Source organism: Dunckerocampus dactyliophorus, chromosome 1 (assembly GCF_027744805.1).
Source record: "Dunckerocampus dactyliophorus isolate RoL2022-P2 chromosome 1, RoL_Ddac_1.1, whole genome shotgun sequence".
Taxonomy (NCBI): Eukaryota; Metazoa; Chordata; class Actinopteri; order Syngnathiformes; family Syngnathidae; genus Dunckerocampus; species Dunckerocampus dactyliophorus.
In genome coordinates, this window is record NC_072819.1 from 4,515,869 (window position 1) to 4,530,342 (window position 14,474).

General features: G+C 43.8%; 1 protein-coding gene across 1 annotated transcript in view; it reads left to right on the forward strand.

Annotated features, from left to right (window-relative positions):
• LOC129186889 (delta-type opioid receptor-like) overlaps positions 1-5,273 on the forward strand; it is a 29,833-nt gene extending 24,560 nt beyond the window's left edge. The window contains exon 6 of the mRNA XM_054785615.1: positions 670-5,273. Within this exon, the coding sequence (XP_054641590.1) occupies positions 670-1,217 (548 nt within the window). The 3' untranslated portion in view covers positions 1,218-5,273. The remainder of the gene's footprint in view (positions 1-669) is intronic.
• The last annotated feature ends 9,201 nt before the right edge of the window (positions 5,274-14,474 follow it).

Here is a 14,474-nt window from a genome sequence, read left to right on the forward strand (position 1 = left end):
TTGGCGGAGGTCCATTCCATGTGAAAGTCATTGTTCCTATCAGCGTGGGTCCGGCACACTTTGCTCTCAAGCCGCAGCGTCTAATTAAAAGCAATAAAGCCTCGTCCGCCTCGTCCCCGCCCGACGCCCTTCTGCTAATTTTAGTGTTTGCCGTTTGCATGTTTCAGGCGGCTCTCACTAAAGCTCCTCGTGGGCATAGAAGGGCAGCATTACATGCATGGTGACTCACAACACAATAGATATTTTATTATCGAAATGAAAGAATCACTTGGTGTCGTATGTCACCTCTACTAGCCGCATTTTTTTTGTTCAATTTCATTTTTGCTAATTATTTTTGCACAAGAACTCGATTAATTTTGAGTGCTGCTGTAGCACATACTGTACCAGTCAAAAGTTTGGAGACACTTATTCACACAATAACATACTAAAGTGTCTCTAAACCTTTCACTGGTTAGCATACTGTACCAGTCAAAAGTTTGGAGACACTTTGTCATACAACAACATGATAAAGTGTCTTCACACTTTTGACTGGCAGGGCATGTTGTGCCAATCAAAAGTTTGGAGACACTTTGTCATACGATAACATAATAAAGTGTCTCCAAACTTTTGAGCAGTCGTGCAGTTCCAGGCACTGTTTGCTGATTTGATTTTTGGGTCTTTCCCTGGCAGGTGTTGAGTGCATCGTGGTCCTCCCAGGGCCGCGCAGCCACTGGGACGCGGTGTTCGGCATGTGCGTCTTCCTCTTCTCCTTCCTTATCCCGGTGGCCATCATCAGCGTCTGCTACAGCCTGATGGTCAAGCGCCTGCGCAGCGTCCGCATCCTGTCGGGGTCCAAGGAGAAGGACCGCAACCTGCGCCGCATCACCAGGATGGTCCTGGTGGTGGTGGCCGTGTTTGTGGTGTGCTGGACCCCCGTTCAGATCATGGTCCTGGCTCAGTCTCTGGGCTTCAACCTGAGCAGCCTGTCCACGCTGGTCCTCATGCACTTCTGCATCGCGCTGGGCTACGTCAACAGCAGCCTCAACCCCGTGCTCTACGCCTTCCTGGACGAGAACTTCAAGCGCTGCTTTCGCGAGTTCTGCCAGCCGTCGCCGTTCCGCCTGGACACGCAGCAGTCGGGCCGCATGAGGAGCATCGCCAGGGAGGTGGCGGCCGCCTACAGCTGCAAGGCCGGCGAGGGGGGCGGGCCCGGCGGCGGGACTCCGAATCCCGCGTGACTAGGCGTGGAGCTGCCCCTGGTGGGGGTGGACCCCCCGCAGTGTGGGGACACGCCCGGGACGGGGAACTCCAACACGGAGCTGACTCAGATCACCGCGCTCTAGCGCCACGAGCCCCCCCGCCCCCCAACTAGACGACTGGCCTGGGGCGGGGGGGAGTCCGACGAGGACGGCGACGGCGCTGACGGGAAACGGATCTGAGACGGCGTTCTGACCCTCCTTGGTGCTTTTCAGACCGTGGGGGCGCGTCTTGTGACGGATGTCATGTGATCAAGCCTTAAAAGGACAAGGAAAAACAATGTGTACTCTGATATATGTACAGTATGTATACTATTTATAAAGTACACCCCCTGCTGTGGGTCGTATGAATGTGCTAAATTATTATTACGGTGCATTCAGGAAGCTGGGAATTCCAAACAATTCACTACTTTGTCGTCACACAGAAATATAAAGGTACATTTATTTGTATTTATGGGTCATACTCGTGGTGGACAACCTCGCCTGCATGGAGTTTGCTGATATGATATGTTGCTCTAAAACTCTCTGCATGACTGCTCTTGCTGTCGTTTTTGTTCCCTTACATTCGCATCGCGTCAGCTCCGACTTCCCGGTTTCCTTGAATGCAGCACCGGCACATGTTTTAAACACGCAGTGGAACCTCCAGACTTCAAACTACTTTTACTCATACAGTAGAAGTCATGTAAATACGAACATTAAGTGTACAGGCAAGGTTTTAAGTTGCGCTGTAACATTGACAACTGTCACCCAAGTGTAAAAAGAAGTTAAGCACTGCTAATACTAATGTAAATAGAAATAGTCTGTTCCAGGGTCAAAATGAGGCCACCATAAACTCTTTTGAAGTGTTCAGGAACTGTTTTGGGTCGCATTTTAACATTTTTAACTGTCATCCAAGTGTGAAAAGAAGTTAACCACCGTAAATGCTCATGTGCGTAGAAATAGTCTGTTTCGCCATCAAATCTTTTATTAAGTGCGCAGGCAATGTTTGAAGTCGCATTTGAACATTCTGACAAGTGTAAAAAGAAGTGAACCGCCGTGTCATAAAACTAAAGTCGGGTCAAGCTACTCACCCTTTGATGGGGCGTGGCGGAGAGGGAACAGGAAGTTGTTTGCGTCGCCCCTGGTGGTGTTTTAAAGGCGTCGCTCGTTGAGCTCTGCCACAAGTTCCGTTTCCTGTTCCGGGCTTGTCGCCATCACTGGCACCCTTCCGTAGTGTGACATGAGGGGAAAAAGCCAAAGAAAAAGCAACAACAAAAAAAGCCCACTCCAAGTTTTGTTTGACTTTTGAGGCATATTGTTTGGGGTTGAACTCCAAATGGTTTGACTTTGGAGGTTCCACTGTCCTTTTAATAAAGGATACAGAGTCTTTGTAAATGCTGCGTTGTGTGGCCAACCACTGGGTGGGTGGGGCCAGGAAGAGGTTTGGCTGATTTGAACACAAAGCTGGAGAACGGGGGTCGCCGGGCTCGGACCCCGCTCCAAAAGGGACAAAGGGGCTCTCTCTCTCTTCTTCTGGTGTCTTAAAGTGGACGTAAACCCTGAAAGCGAAACCACATGGAGTCACTCGGGAGAGGAACGAAAACACTTGCCTTAAATCCATCGACTATTTTTGGTTTTAACTCGCCGCCGCTGTGAGTTGCTCATGTGTTAGCTGAAGTTAGCTAAAGTGGCACCCCCGTCTTTCGTCGCCGTACATCGCAGACAACAACGTGACATTAGGCAGCGGAACAGGAGGGCACACGCGTTAGCAACACGAGCATAGTTATGCGATGCCAAAGTGCTAACATTGCGCTCACAGTTTACCAGCAGCATCATGCAAGGTTCGCATGTTCGCTGGAGAAAAACAACATCATCGAGCTCACAGCTCCCACGACTGTAGCTGACTGACGGATAGTTGCTAGCTGCATTTCAAGGCGTGTAGCGAAGCCTGTTTTTATTTTGTATTTTTTGCAAAGCTGTCAAATGGTGGGGGTAGTAGGCTTAGATTTATTAGATATTCATCAGTAAAACATTATAACATGTCAAGATTGCAAAGTACCTTTTTTGTACTTATGGAAGTCAAATGGGACCAAAATGGTCTCGAGGGTAAAAAGTGTGGACATTTTTTTTACAAAATCTCCTAGCCTATACACCTTGAAATAGAGAGGATTTAAAAATAAATCCTTATAATAAAGCTAAATCTGGACAAGTGTCATACAATTAACCTTTAAACTTTTTTAAGGATGTGTAGCGAAGCCTGGTGTAATTTTTTTTTGTTTGTTTTGTTTTTTGCAAAGCTGTTTTCCGTCAAGTGGTAGGCGTAGTGGGCTTAGATTTATTCGGCATTCATAGGGTATTCCTGAGTAAAACATTAGAATATCTCAAGAATACACTATTTTTTTTTCTTTTTTGGCTGTCAAACGGGACCAAATCGGTACCAAGGCTAAAAAGTGTGGGCGTTTTTGCAAATCTCCTATTTTATGCACCTTGAAAAAGAGGCAATTAAAAATAATAATGATAATAATACAACTAAATTTGGCCAAGTCTTATACAATTAGCCTTTAAACTCTTTTAAGATGTGTAGCGAAGCCTTTTTTTTCTTTGTTTTTTTTTTTTACAAAGCTGTTTTCTGTCAAGTGGTGGGCATAGTAGGCTTAGTTGTATTACGTATTCATGGGTTATTATCATATTAAAAAAATCTAATAAAAAATATGTGCTTCCTGTGGGAGTCAAATGGGACCAAATCGGTCCCGAGGGTAAAAATTGTGGGCTTTCCTGCAAATCTCCAATTCTATACACCTTGAAATAGAGGGAATTAAAACGACTAATAATAGTAATAAATTAAATAAATCTGGCCAAGTCTCATGCAATTAGCCTTTCAACCTTTTTAAGATGTGTAGCGAAGCCTGTTTTTTTGTTGTTTTTTTTTCCCCCAAAGTGGTGGGCGTATACACGGGGTGGGCTCATCCAGCTAGAAGCGGGTCAGGGGCGGCATCCGAAACAGACGCAACTAGAAAAGCGGGCGTTCGAGCGCCTCTCCTCTCCAAACAAAGTGCGGGATTTTCATCACGTTTGGTGCTCATAAACACAGAAATTACAGTCACAGCATCATTAAACAGCCACTTTGGCATCGTTGGGGGACCTTTAAAAACCTTCTTTGTACTATTGTGTATATTGCAGCTTTATATAAAACGTGTTTTTACAAGCCCTGTAGGGGGCAGCGTAAACGGGCGTCTCCATGACAACTGTCTTGGAAAAGATAGCGTGGTTAGCTTGCACGGTAAAAAAAAAAAAAAACTTGAACGAGTTAAAGCTGCGGACTCCTCATTTTGTATGGAAGTGCAGGTAACCATGGCAACTGTGCGCTTGATCCGAAAAGGGCGGCATACTTTGTGCATAACGATCACTGTTGAAATAGTTTCTACCGTTTCGTGCTTCTTCTCGTCGAGTTTGTCGCTCGTTTGTGAAAATCTCCGACGGTGATTAAAAAGGCGGTCCCCCGCCTGAGAGCGACTGGTTGGAGACGATCCGTAGCGGCGGGGATACCGACGCGGTTCAGCGACTTCTCGTTGTTTTCTCGCTGTGTAGATAGAAAAAAAAACACATACACAAAAAAAACGGAGAAGTGAAAAAGCGCACCTGATCCGTCTCCCATGCGTTTACATTTTGCAGACCACATGAATGTCAAGCTAAAGAAGTGTTGGAAACTCAAAACTTCATTGTTATGATTGTGTTGCTTTACTGTTTTTGCTGCGCAGGAGAAAAATCCGCTGTCTTTGTATCTCGGCTGACTGGAGTCGTGACATAAAAACAGTTCTTAGGGCAAAAAAAAAAACAAAAAAAAAACAAATGTGTAAATTTGAATGTGGCCTGGGCTGTTTGGATCACATGACTCCAGCGGCGATGCTCGCTGGCATACTAGACACTTTTTGCTCAAGCTTACATTTGAAACTGTGTGTGCGCGTGTGTGTGTGTGTGTGCGTGCGTGTGTTTGTGTACATAATTATTAAATATATCTATTTTGCATATGACATGAATAAAGAGATTGATGTTGGACAATGGCGGTCTGAAGGTGTCTCGTGTGGCGACCAAGCAGGATGACTTTATTCGCAGGACAAAGTCATGCAGGCACGATTTGGAAAAGACGAAAAGGAGCAATGAAGAAGAAGATTATGGAATTACAGCATACATTCATTTTTTTAAGTATTACAGGGAAGGCAGGAAATTACAGAAATCAAAGTACTGAAAAAGCATAGCTAGTCAAAGATAATCTATTCAACAGCAGAGTTCTGCTGTTTTCAAGTACTGAAAAAAAAACGCTGGTCAAAGATCCTCTATTTAACAGGGGCGCTCTGCTGTTTTTATGGACTTCCGGCAAGAATGCAAGTCAAAGATCATTTACATGACAGGATCACTCTGCTGTTTTTAAGAACCAGCTGTAAAAATGCTAAAGAAAGATCACCTACAGTATATGACAGGTACACTCTACTGTTTTTAAGAATCTTCTGCAAGACCGCAAGTCAAAGATCCTCTATATAAAAAGTGGAGCTGGGCTGTTTTTAAGAACCAACTGTAAAAATGCTAATCAAAGATCTCCTATACATGACTGGAGCACTCTGCTGTTTTAAAAACATTTCTGCCAGACCGTCAGTCAAAGATCCCGTATATGACATGAGCACTCTGCTGTTTTTAAGAATGTACTGTAAAATTCATGGTCCAAGATCCTCTTTATGACAAGAGCGCTCTGCTGTTTTTAAGGACTTACTGTAAAAACAGGAGTCACAGATCCTCTTCATGACAGGAGCACTCTGCTGTTTTTAAGAATCTTCTGCAAGACCGCAAGTCAAAGATCCTCTATATCAAAGGGGAGCTGTGTTGTTTTTAAGAACCAACTTTAAAAATGCTAATCAAAGATCCTCTACATGACAGGAGCACTCTGCTGTTTCTAAGAATCTTCTGCAAGACCGTAAGTCAAAGATCCTCTATATACAGTAACAGGAGCGCTGTGTTGTTTTTAAGGACTTACGGCAAGAATGCTAGTCAGAGATCATCTACATGACAGGATCAGTCTGCTGTTTTTAAGAACCAACTGTAAAAATGCTTATCAAAGCTCTCCTATATGAATGGAGCGCTCTGCTGTTTTTAAGAATTTTCTGCAACACCACCAGTCAAACATCCTGTATATGACATGAGTACTCTGCTGTTTTTGAGGATCTACAGTAAGAATGCTATTCCAAGATCCTCTATTCGACAGCAGCACTGTGCTGTTTTTAAGACCCAACTGAAAAAATGCCAATCAATCGGTGCTCTCCCCTTTCCTCTTCACCCTCTACACCTCGGACTTCACACACAACTCCACACAGTGTCACATCCAGAAGTTCTCCAATGACACAGCCATTGTTGGTTGTGTTTCGGAGGGGAATGATCTGGAATACAGGACAGTCATCAGGGACTTTGTCAGCTGGAGTGAGCTTAACCAGCTGCAACTCAACACCAGCAAGACAAAGGAGATGATCATTAACTTCCAGAGGAAAACATCCCATTTCACACCGGTGAACATCCAGGGAGCGGACATAGAGTTGGTAGACAGCTACAAATTCCTGGGTGTTCACCTTAACAACAAGCTGGACTGGTCCGTCAAACACCCACGCCCTCTACAAGAAGGGCCAGAGTCGCCTCCACCTGCTGAGGAGACTGAGGTCCTTTGGTGTGTGCAGGACTCTTTTACGGACCTTTTATGACTCTGTGGTGGCCTCAGCCATCTTCTATGCTGTGGGCTGCTGGAGAGGGGGCAGCACAGACAGGGACAGGAGCAGGATCAATAGGCTGATCAGGAGAGCGAGCTCTGTCCTGGACGGTCCTCTGGACTCCGTGGAGGAAGTGGGGGAGAGAAGGATGTTGGCTAAGCTGACATCCATCATGGACAACACCTCTCACCCGCTACATGACACTGTGGGTTCCCTTAGCAGCTCCTTCAGCAGCAGACTGTTACACCCACGGTGTAAGAAGGAGAGGTTCCGCAGGTCCTTCATACCGACCGCTGTCAGGCTCTACAACACCTGCACCACCTGAACCATGTTGTAGTCACGATGCTTTACTTCACTTTACTTTACTGTTCTCTTTACTTGTCTTGCTTGCTTGCTGCTTTAACAAGTAAATTTCCCCACTGTGGGATAAATAAAGTACATACAATACAATACAATACAAAGATTTTCAACATGTCCGGAGAGCTCTGCTGTTTTTAAGGATTTTTTAACATTATTAGAGTCCTCTAGACATTAAATAACACCCCTATAGTCACCCTTACCCCCCCATTACCCAATATAGGAGACATAATAAGAGAAAATAAGACATAGAAAACCTGTTTACTACCTTCTAAATAAAAATGTTTTAACATTAGAGCCCTCTAGACATGAACTAACACCCCTATAGTCACCTTTACACTCCTATTACTCAATATAGGAGACATAATAAGAGAAAATAAGACATAGAAAACCTGTTTACGACCTTCTAAATACATTTTCTTTACATTATTAGAGCCCTCTAGACATGAACTAACACCCCTATAGTCACCTTTACACTCCTATTACCCAATATAGTAGACATAATACGAGAAAATAAGACATATACCATATAAAAAACCTGTTTGCCACCTTATAAATAAACTTTTTTAACATTATTAGAGGCCTGTAGACATGAACTAACACCCCTATAGTCACCTTTAAACCCATATTACCCAATATAGTAGAAAATAGAGAAAATAAGATATATAAGACATAAATAAGAACTGGGAGAGTTTCTTGTGTATCTGGACAGCGTACTTCCTGTGGTGGCTATTGTCTCATCACTGTAACATTACTGACACCTAGTGATCAATGTAGAATACGACCTATCATCACAACGTCGTTGAAGGCGTCTGCTGAATGCCTTCAATTTGTATTTTACTTCATTTAGCCCGTCGTATACTTGAAAATGCTTCATTTAGGCAAAAAAAAAACCTAAATATTTGCCTAAGTATGCATATTTTTTGGCTGTGGACAACCACAAAAGAGCACAATTTCTGAATGAATTTATTTTTTCAAAACCATGATAGAGTAAAGCCAAAATGGCTAAAATTCGAAGCACAGAGTGGCGAGCGATGACTGCATGGACAGTGTCCTCTCCTCCTTGTCACATGCTGGACACGCACAAGAGTTTTTCCAACGTTAGCGAGCTCCTTCCTGCCTTTCATCTAACATCTTCATCTTCGAGTGCATCATCCTCTCACAAACACGCTATCTTTACTGCACTTTGGAACTCCTTTGGTTGCTTTTACCTGCTTTAGGAGAGCTTCTTTTCTTGGTCCGCATTCATCATTTAACAATAAGAAGCCTTTCGGTTACCTGTGTGTGTGTGTGTGTGTGTGTGTGTGTGCGTGTGTGTGTGTGTGTGTGTGTGTGTGTGTGTGTGTGTGTGTGTGTGTTGTGTGGAGGCTTTTAACCAGAGTGGCTGCCCAAACACACTAAGAGTAGTTAATTAGTCACTACATTGGACCCCATATAAGAACACTGCTTTTTGTGGTTGTACTGGGAAACTATTTCCACTGTCGTCTGTTCCAGGGTTAAACTGTGGCCATCTGTAACGTGTGCGCTAAGGGCTCAAGCTTTCTTAAGTGCGCAGGCAATGTTTTAAGTCACGTTTTATTATACTTGACGATCATAAAAGTGTAAAAAGAAGTTTACTACTGTAAATAATAACGTAACCCTGTTCCAGTGTTAAACTGTGACCAGAATGAAAGCTTTATTAAGTGTGCAGGCAATGTTTTAGTCACATTTTAACATTTATACCTGTCATACAAGTGTAAAAAGAAGTTACGCACTGTTAATAATAATGTAAATTACAAATAGTCTGTTCCAGGGTTAAACTGTGACCAGAATAAAAGCTTTATTAAGTGTACAGGAAATGTTTGAAATCACATTTTAACATATTTAAGTGTCATAAAAGTGTAAAAAGAAGTTACACACTGTTAATAATAATGTCAATTACAAATAATCTGTTCCAGGGTTAAACTGTGACCAGAATAAAAGCTTTATTAAGTGTGCAGGCAATGTTTTAAGTCACATTTTAACATATTTAAGTGTCATAAAAGTGTAAAAAGAAGTTACACACTGTGTAATAATAATATAAATAGAAATAGTCTGTTCCAGGGTAAAACTGTCTCCATCATAAAAGCTTTATTAAGTGTACGGGCATTGTTTTAAATCACATTTTAACATCCTTAACTGCCACAAAAGTGTAAAAAGAAGTTAAGTACTGTTAATAATAATGTAAATAGAACAGTCCGTTCCAGGGTCAAACTGTGGCCATCATAAAAGCTTTATTAAATGCGCAGGCAATGTTTTAAGCCACATTTTAAAATGCTTAACTGTCTTACAAGTGTAAAAAGAAGATCAGCACTGTTATGAGACGAGATCACAATCAAGGTTTATTCATAAAGCGCATTTAAAACAAACAACCCTAACCCTAACCCCTACTCATTAGTTCTTCATTAGTTCCTCAGTAGCTACTCTAAATGTATGTGCCTTAGTTCCTCAGTAACTACTGTACTCATTAGTTCCTCATTAGTTCTTTATTAGTTCCTCAGTAACTTGTCTAAATTAATGTGATTTAGTCATTAGTTCCTCATTAGTTCTTTATTATTTCCTCAGTAACTTGTCTAAATTAATGTGCTTTAGTCATTAGTTCCTCATTAGTTCTTTGAGAGGCACTGGCCGAGATAAAATGTAAAAGTTGTTTTATTTTTGATGAAATGATGGCCAATTTCAAATTAACAAGCCAAGAATCAAGTTTACTTGTAGTTGTAAACGTAATTAAGGTGTTTTCACTCACTTTTTTGTCTCTCCTACGAGGTTATGCTTTTTTCCGACAGCGTTCATATGCAAATGGTATGTCGATTAGACGATGATGCCATCTAGCAACTTCTGGGACAGCCAGTAGCTACATTTCTCACTGAAAAGTTGGCAACAGTGCATCCCTCGCAACATCACGGGTCAATTATAATAGCTCGACCCATCGGTGAGCTACTCAAAATCAGCTGGCGAGCTAGGACACCCCTGTGATAGTATCACCATCATAGGGCTGGACACATATTTATGTTCACTAAACAAATAAAAGACATAATTAGTATAACAACAAGAACAGAATAAGGTTGTTCGGTGACTCTAGAAAAAGTTAGTACGTACCCCGTGAACATGATATCCACTTGTAGCTTTCCTGTTGGACAAAAACAAGCTCTGAACTAACCGCATTGCTCGTTTGTTTCTAAAACAAAATGTCACAGTGGTAAAAAGTCACATTAGGAGTCTGAAGACCAGAAGCTAGGCGAACAAGTCTAGGTAGCTAGCTAGCTAGCTGCCGCCAGTGACAGCTAGGCAAAGCGTGTCAAAGAAGATGCAAGAAAAGTCAAACAGCAATAGGTTTGATACGGCACTGATCAAACATGCTGGCATGGATTGGCATAGCCTGTGTCAAGCTGTCAAACTGAAGCCACTGAGGTTTTATAGACTAGTGTTGATTCTCGCGGCATTTGCACAATTAACGACATGTTACCTGCTTTCCTTTTTCATCGAGCTTGCCGCGGCAGGGTAAGTGAATGAGTTAACAGAGACGAATACCCGCGAGTCCCGGTTCAGTAAAAAACTCCCAAGTTTTGAACGACCCGGTCAATACTCAGCCATCTCTAGTCCCCAGGGCCATCAGTGGGTCGTAGACTTTGGTTTATCTAAGATAGCTCGGACAACAGTAGGAGGCTAAAGTCTTTGGGCACACAAAAACATCACACAGATCTGGCGCTGTGCAAGAAATGCTTACAGATGTCAATGAAAAAAGAGCAATACTTTTCACATAATCAGGTAGAGGGAACCGTCCCTTGGACATCGGGCCGGTGCCTTTGGATTGGCAGACCGGGGTAGTGGTCCAGGACCGCAGGGTCTGTTGAGGTGTTTATGGAGAGGATCGAGGATCCACCGAATAGTTGAATCTTGGATTCAGGAGGAGCAGCGTCGTTTTCCTCCTGGTTGCGAAACTGTGGACCAACTCTACACTCTTGGCAGGGTCCTTGAGGGTGCTAGGGAGTTTCCCCAACCAGTTCACATGTGCTTTGTGGACTTGGAGAAGGAGGAATCCTGTGGGGAGTACTCCAAGAGTATGGGGTACCGGACCACCTCATCCAAGCAGTTCACTCCCTGTGTGACTGGTGTCACAGCTGGGTCAGCATTGCCGGCAATAAGTCGGACTCATTTCCAGTGAGGGTTGCACTCCGCCAGGGCTGTCTTTTGTCACCGATTCTGTTCATTACCTTTACGGACAGAATTTCTAGGCGCAGCCAAGGCGTTGAGGGGTTCCGGTTTGATGGCTGCAGGATTGGATCTCTGCTTTTTGCAGAGGATGTGGTCCTGCTGGCTTCATCGGGCCGGGCTCTTCAACGCTCAAAGGATCAGTTCGCAGCCGAGTGTGAAGAATCAACACTTCCGAGTCCGAGTCCATGGTTCCCGCTCGGAAAAGGGTGGCGTGCCATCTCCGGGTCAGGGATGAGATCCTGCCCCAAGCGGAGGAGTTTAAGTACCTCGGGGTCTTGTTGACGAGTGAGGGAAGGATGGAACGTGAGTTTGACAGGCGGATTGGTGCCTCGTCTGCAGTGATGCGGACTCTGCATCGATCCGTTATGGCGAAGAGTGAGCAATTTACTGGTCGATCTACGTTCCTAACCTCACCTGTGGTCATGAGCTTTGGGTAGATTGCGGGTACAAGCAGCCGAAATGAGTTTTCTCCATAGGAAGGCTGGGCTCTCCCTTCGTGATAAGGTGAGAAGCACTGTCATCTTGAAACTCGGAGTAGAATCGCTGCCCCTCCGCATTGAGAGGAGTCAGATAATGTGGTTCTGGTCAGGATGCCTCCTGGACGTGGGGAGGTGTTTAGGGCACGTCCAAGCAGTAGAACGTGGGGAAGACCCAACCGGCAGTCCTGGGGGAAAACCCAGGACATCTTTGCGAGACCATGTCTCTCAACTGGCCTGGGAACGCCTCAGGATCCTCCGGGAGGAGCTGGACAAAGTGGCTGGGGAGAGGGAAGTCTGGGCTTCCCTGCTTAGCCTGCTGCTCCCGCAACCCGACGTGGGATAAGCGGAAGAAGATGGATGGATGGACATGGTGAGGAAGAGGGAACCACTTCAGTTTATTCAGATGGATTTACAGGTATTTTACAGGTATTAATTCTATCACGGTGCGGTAGAAAGCGTATTTATTTGCTTGCTTGTCAATTGTGCCACACTCGAGGTCGTCCCCCCCATGACAGGGAAACGATGACTCAGCTGGAAGGCGCTCATATTTCTCCTCCGCCAACCGAAGGCGTGGCCAAGTGATGTGAGGCAGAGGTCATCCGGGCCGCCGTGGTCGCTAACAGGCAGGCGATTTCACGGCAATGCGGCGTTCCTTCGATGTCCTTCATCAGCTCGGCAAAGGATACGGAAGAGGAGCTCGGGACCCCTGCAGGGTTTAAAGGTCAAAGTCGTTTACTCAAATGGGAGACGTTAATAAATATGGCCGTCGATGCAGCCTCCGGGGTCATTGCGTGTGTGTGTGTGTGTGAGAGAGAGAGAGAGTTGTGCAAGGTAGATATAAACACACAAACACATCAAATGTGGCAAGGAGCCAATCACACTGTGAACTGTGGCATGGCTGCTATGAATGATAAGACACTCATATGGAAGTGGTAGAAAAAGTGTGCTTCTACCTTTTTCCCCTCTTTAGTAACCAGCAGTAGATCATAGGTACGTTTCAGCAAAATATCTGTTCCCGACTAGAAAAGGGAGAAAAACAGCTTTTTGTGAAAAGATACATTTCAAGCACAACTTTCACTTGGACACAAATATTTTTTGCTTTTGTGACAGCTCAAATATGTAAACTACTATACCAACACAAACAACACAATAAGGTTGTTTTTTTTTACATCAAAATAACAAACTACTAACTATAAACTATTAACATTTTTCACATTTGGAACTGAACTATGTGGGTCCATGCGTGTGCACGTGTGTGCATGTGCATGCGTTAAAATGTCCTTGCAATGCGTAACCTTCCGCACGCTACACTCCTCCACGCTCTCTCACGTCCTCCTTCCTGTCATGTGTGATTTTTCCGTTCACATGATCTTTGCCGAGCTCTTATCAAATGCACTTCTGCCACCTTGTGGCCGTTTTCATGGCTTGGATTTGCTCTGAAGTGAAATGCATTAGTGGGGAGTTGCCTCATCACCTCTTTTTTGCCTCTTGCGCAAAAAACGTAAAAGACGTATTAATACGGTGTTGGGATTGGGAATTCGGGTGTGTAAAAACATATAACTACGTCTTTAGTATTGAACGAGTTAAGTGTTTAAGGCGCACCTTGCAGTCCAACCTACCTTGGTGTTCCCAGCGTCAGCGAGTGACATGTGTCTGTTTTGTCTATCCGAGTTGAATACCTGCTTGCTACTTGTTGGTGTCCATACAGAAGCTGTAGTAATTCTACATTTGATCAACTTTACTTCAGATTTGTCAGATCAACCCATGTATATGTTCTATTGACGCTCATTACATTTGGCTGAGCGCCAACTTTCAAGTATCAGCGATCACCGTTTGCGTTTCATAACACACCTCATACAGAGAAGAGATCGTGTCGACATTGTCGCTATATTTAGCGAGTAAGGGTGCGCATATTAGTGTTTCTTGCATCATGCATTTATTCGCTAATTAAATACAAGCCATCAACAAAGGTGAAGCAGGCGAGCGGGAGTGAGCTCCAACTCCACAACGCCGTGCAATGCACGTCTGAAAGCTGTAAAAAAAAAAAAAGAAAAGAAAAAAACCCTCCACAATGCAATCCAGCCCCTGGCAAAACACGCATGGGTGTCCAAAGTGTGGCGCAGCGGCCATTTGTGGCACATGGCCCATTGCAGAAATAAAATAAACAAAAACCCAGTAAAAGTGGTAAAATAGAGGGGAAAACCAATAATGATACCAATAACCAATAAAAACACATCATGTATGTACATGTATGTTGTTTTTTTATTATAAATTGTTTTTGTTTTTAATTATAAATATCAAAAGACAACTGGGCAGCCGTGACGTAAATAGACAAAGACAAGAAGGTAAGAGAGAAACAGTGAGTTGTATTATTATTAGTCATTTTTATTATTATATTATCATCAGAGCGATTTATTTGGTTTCAAAAAATGTTGACAATAATA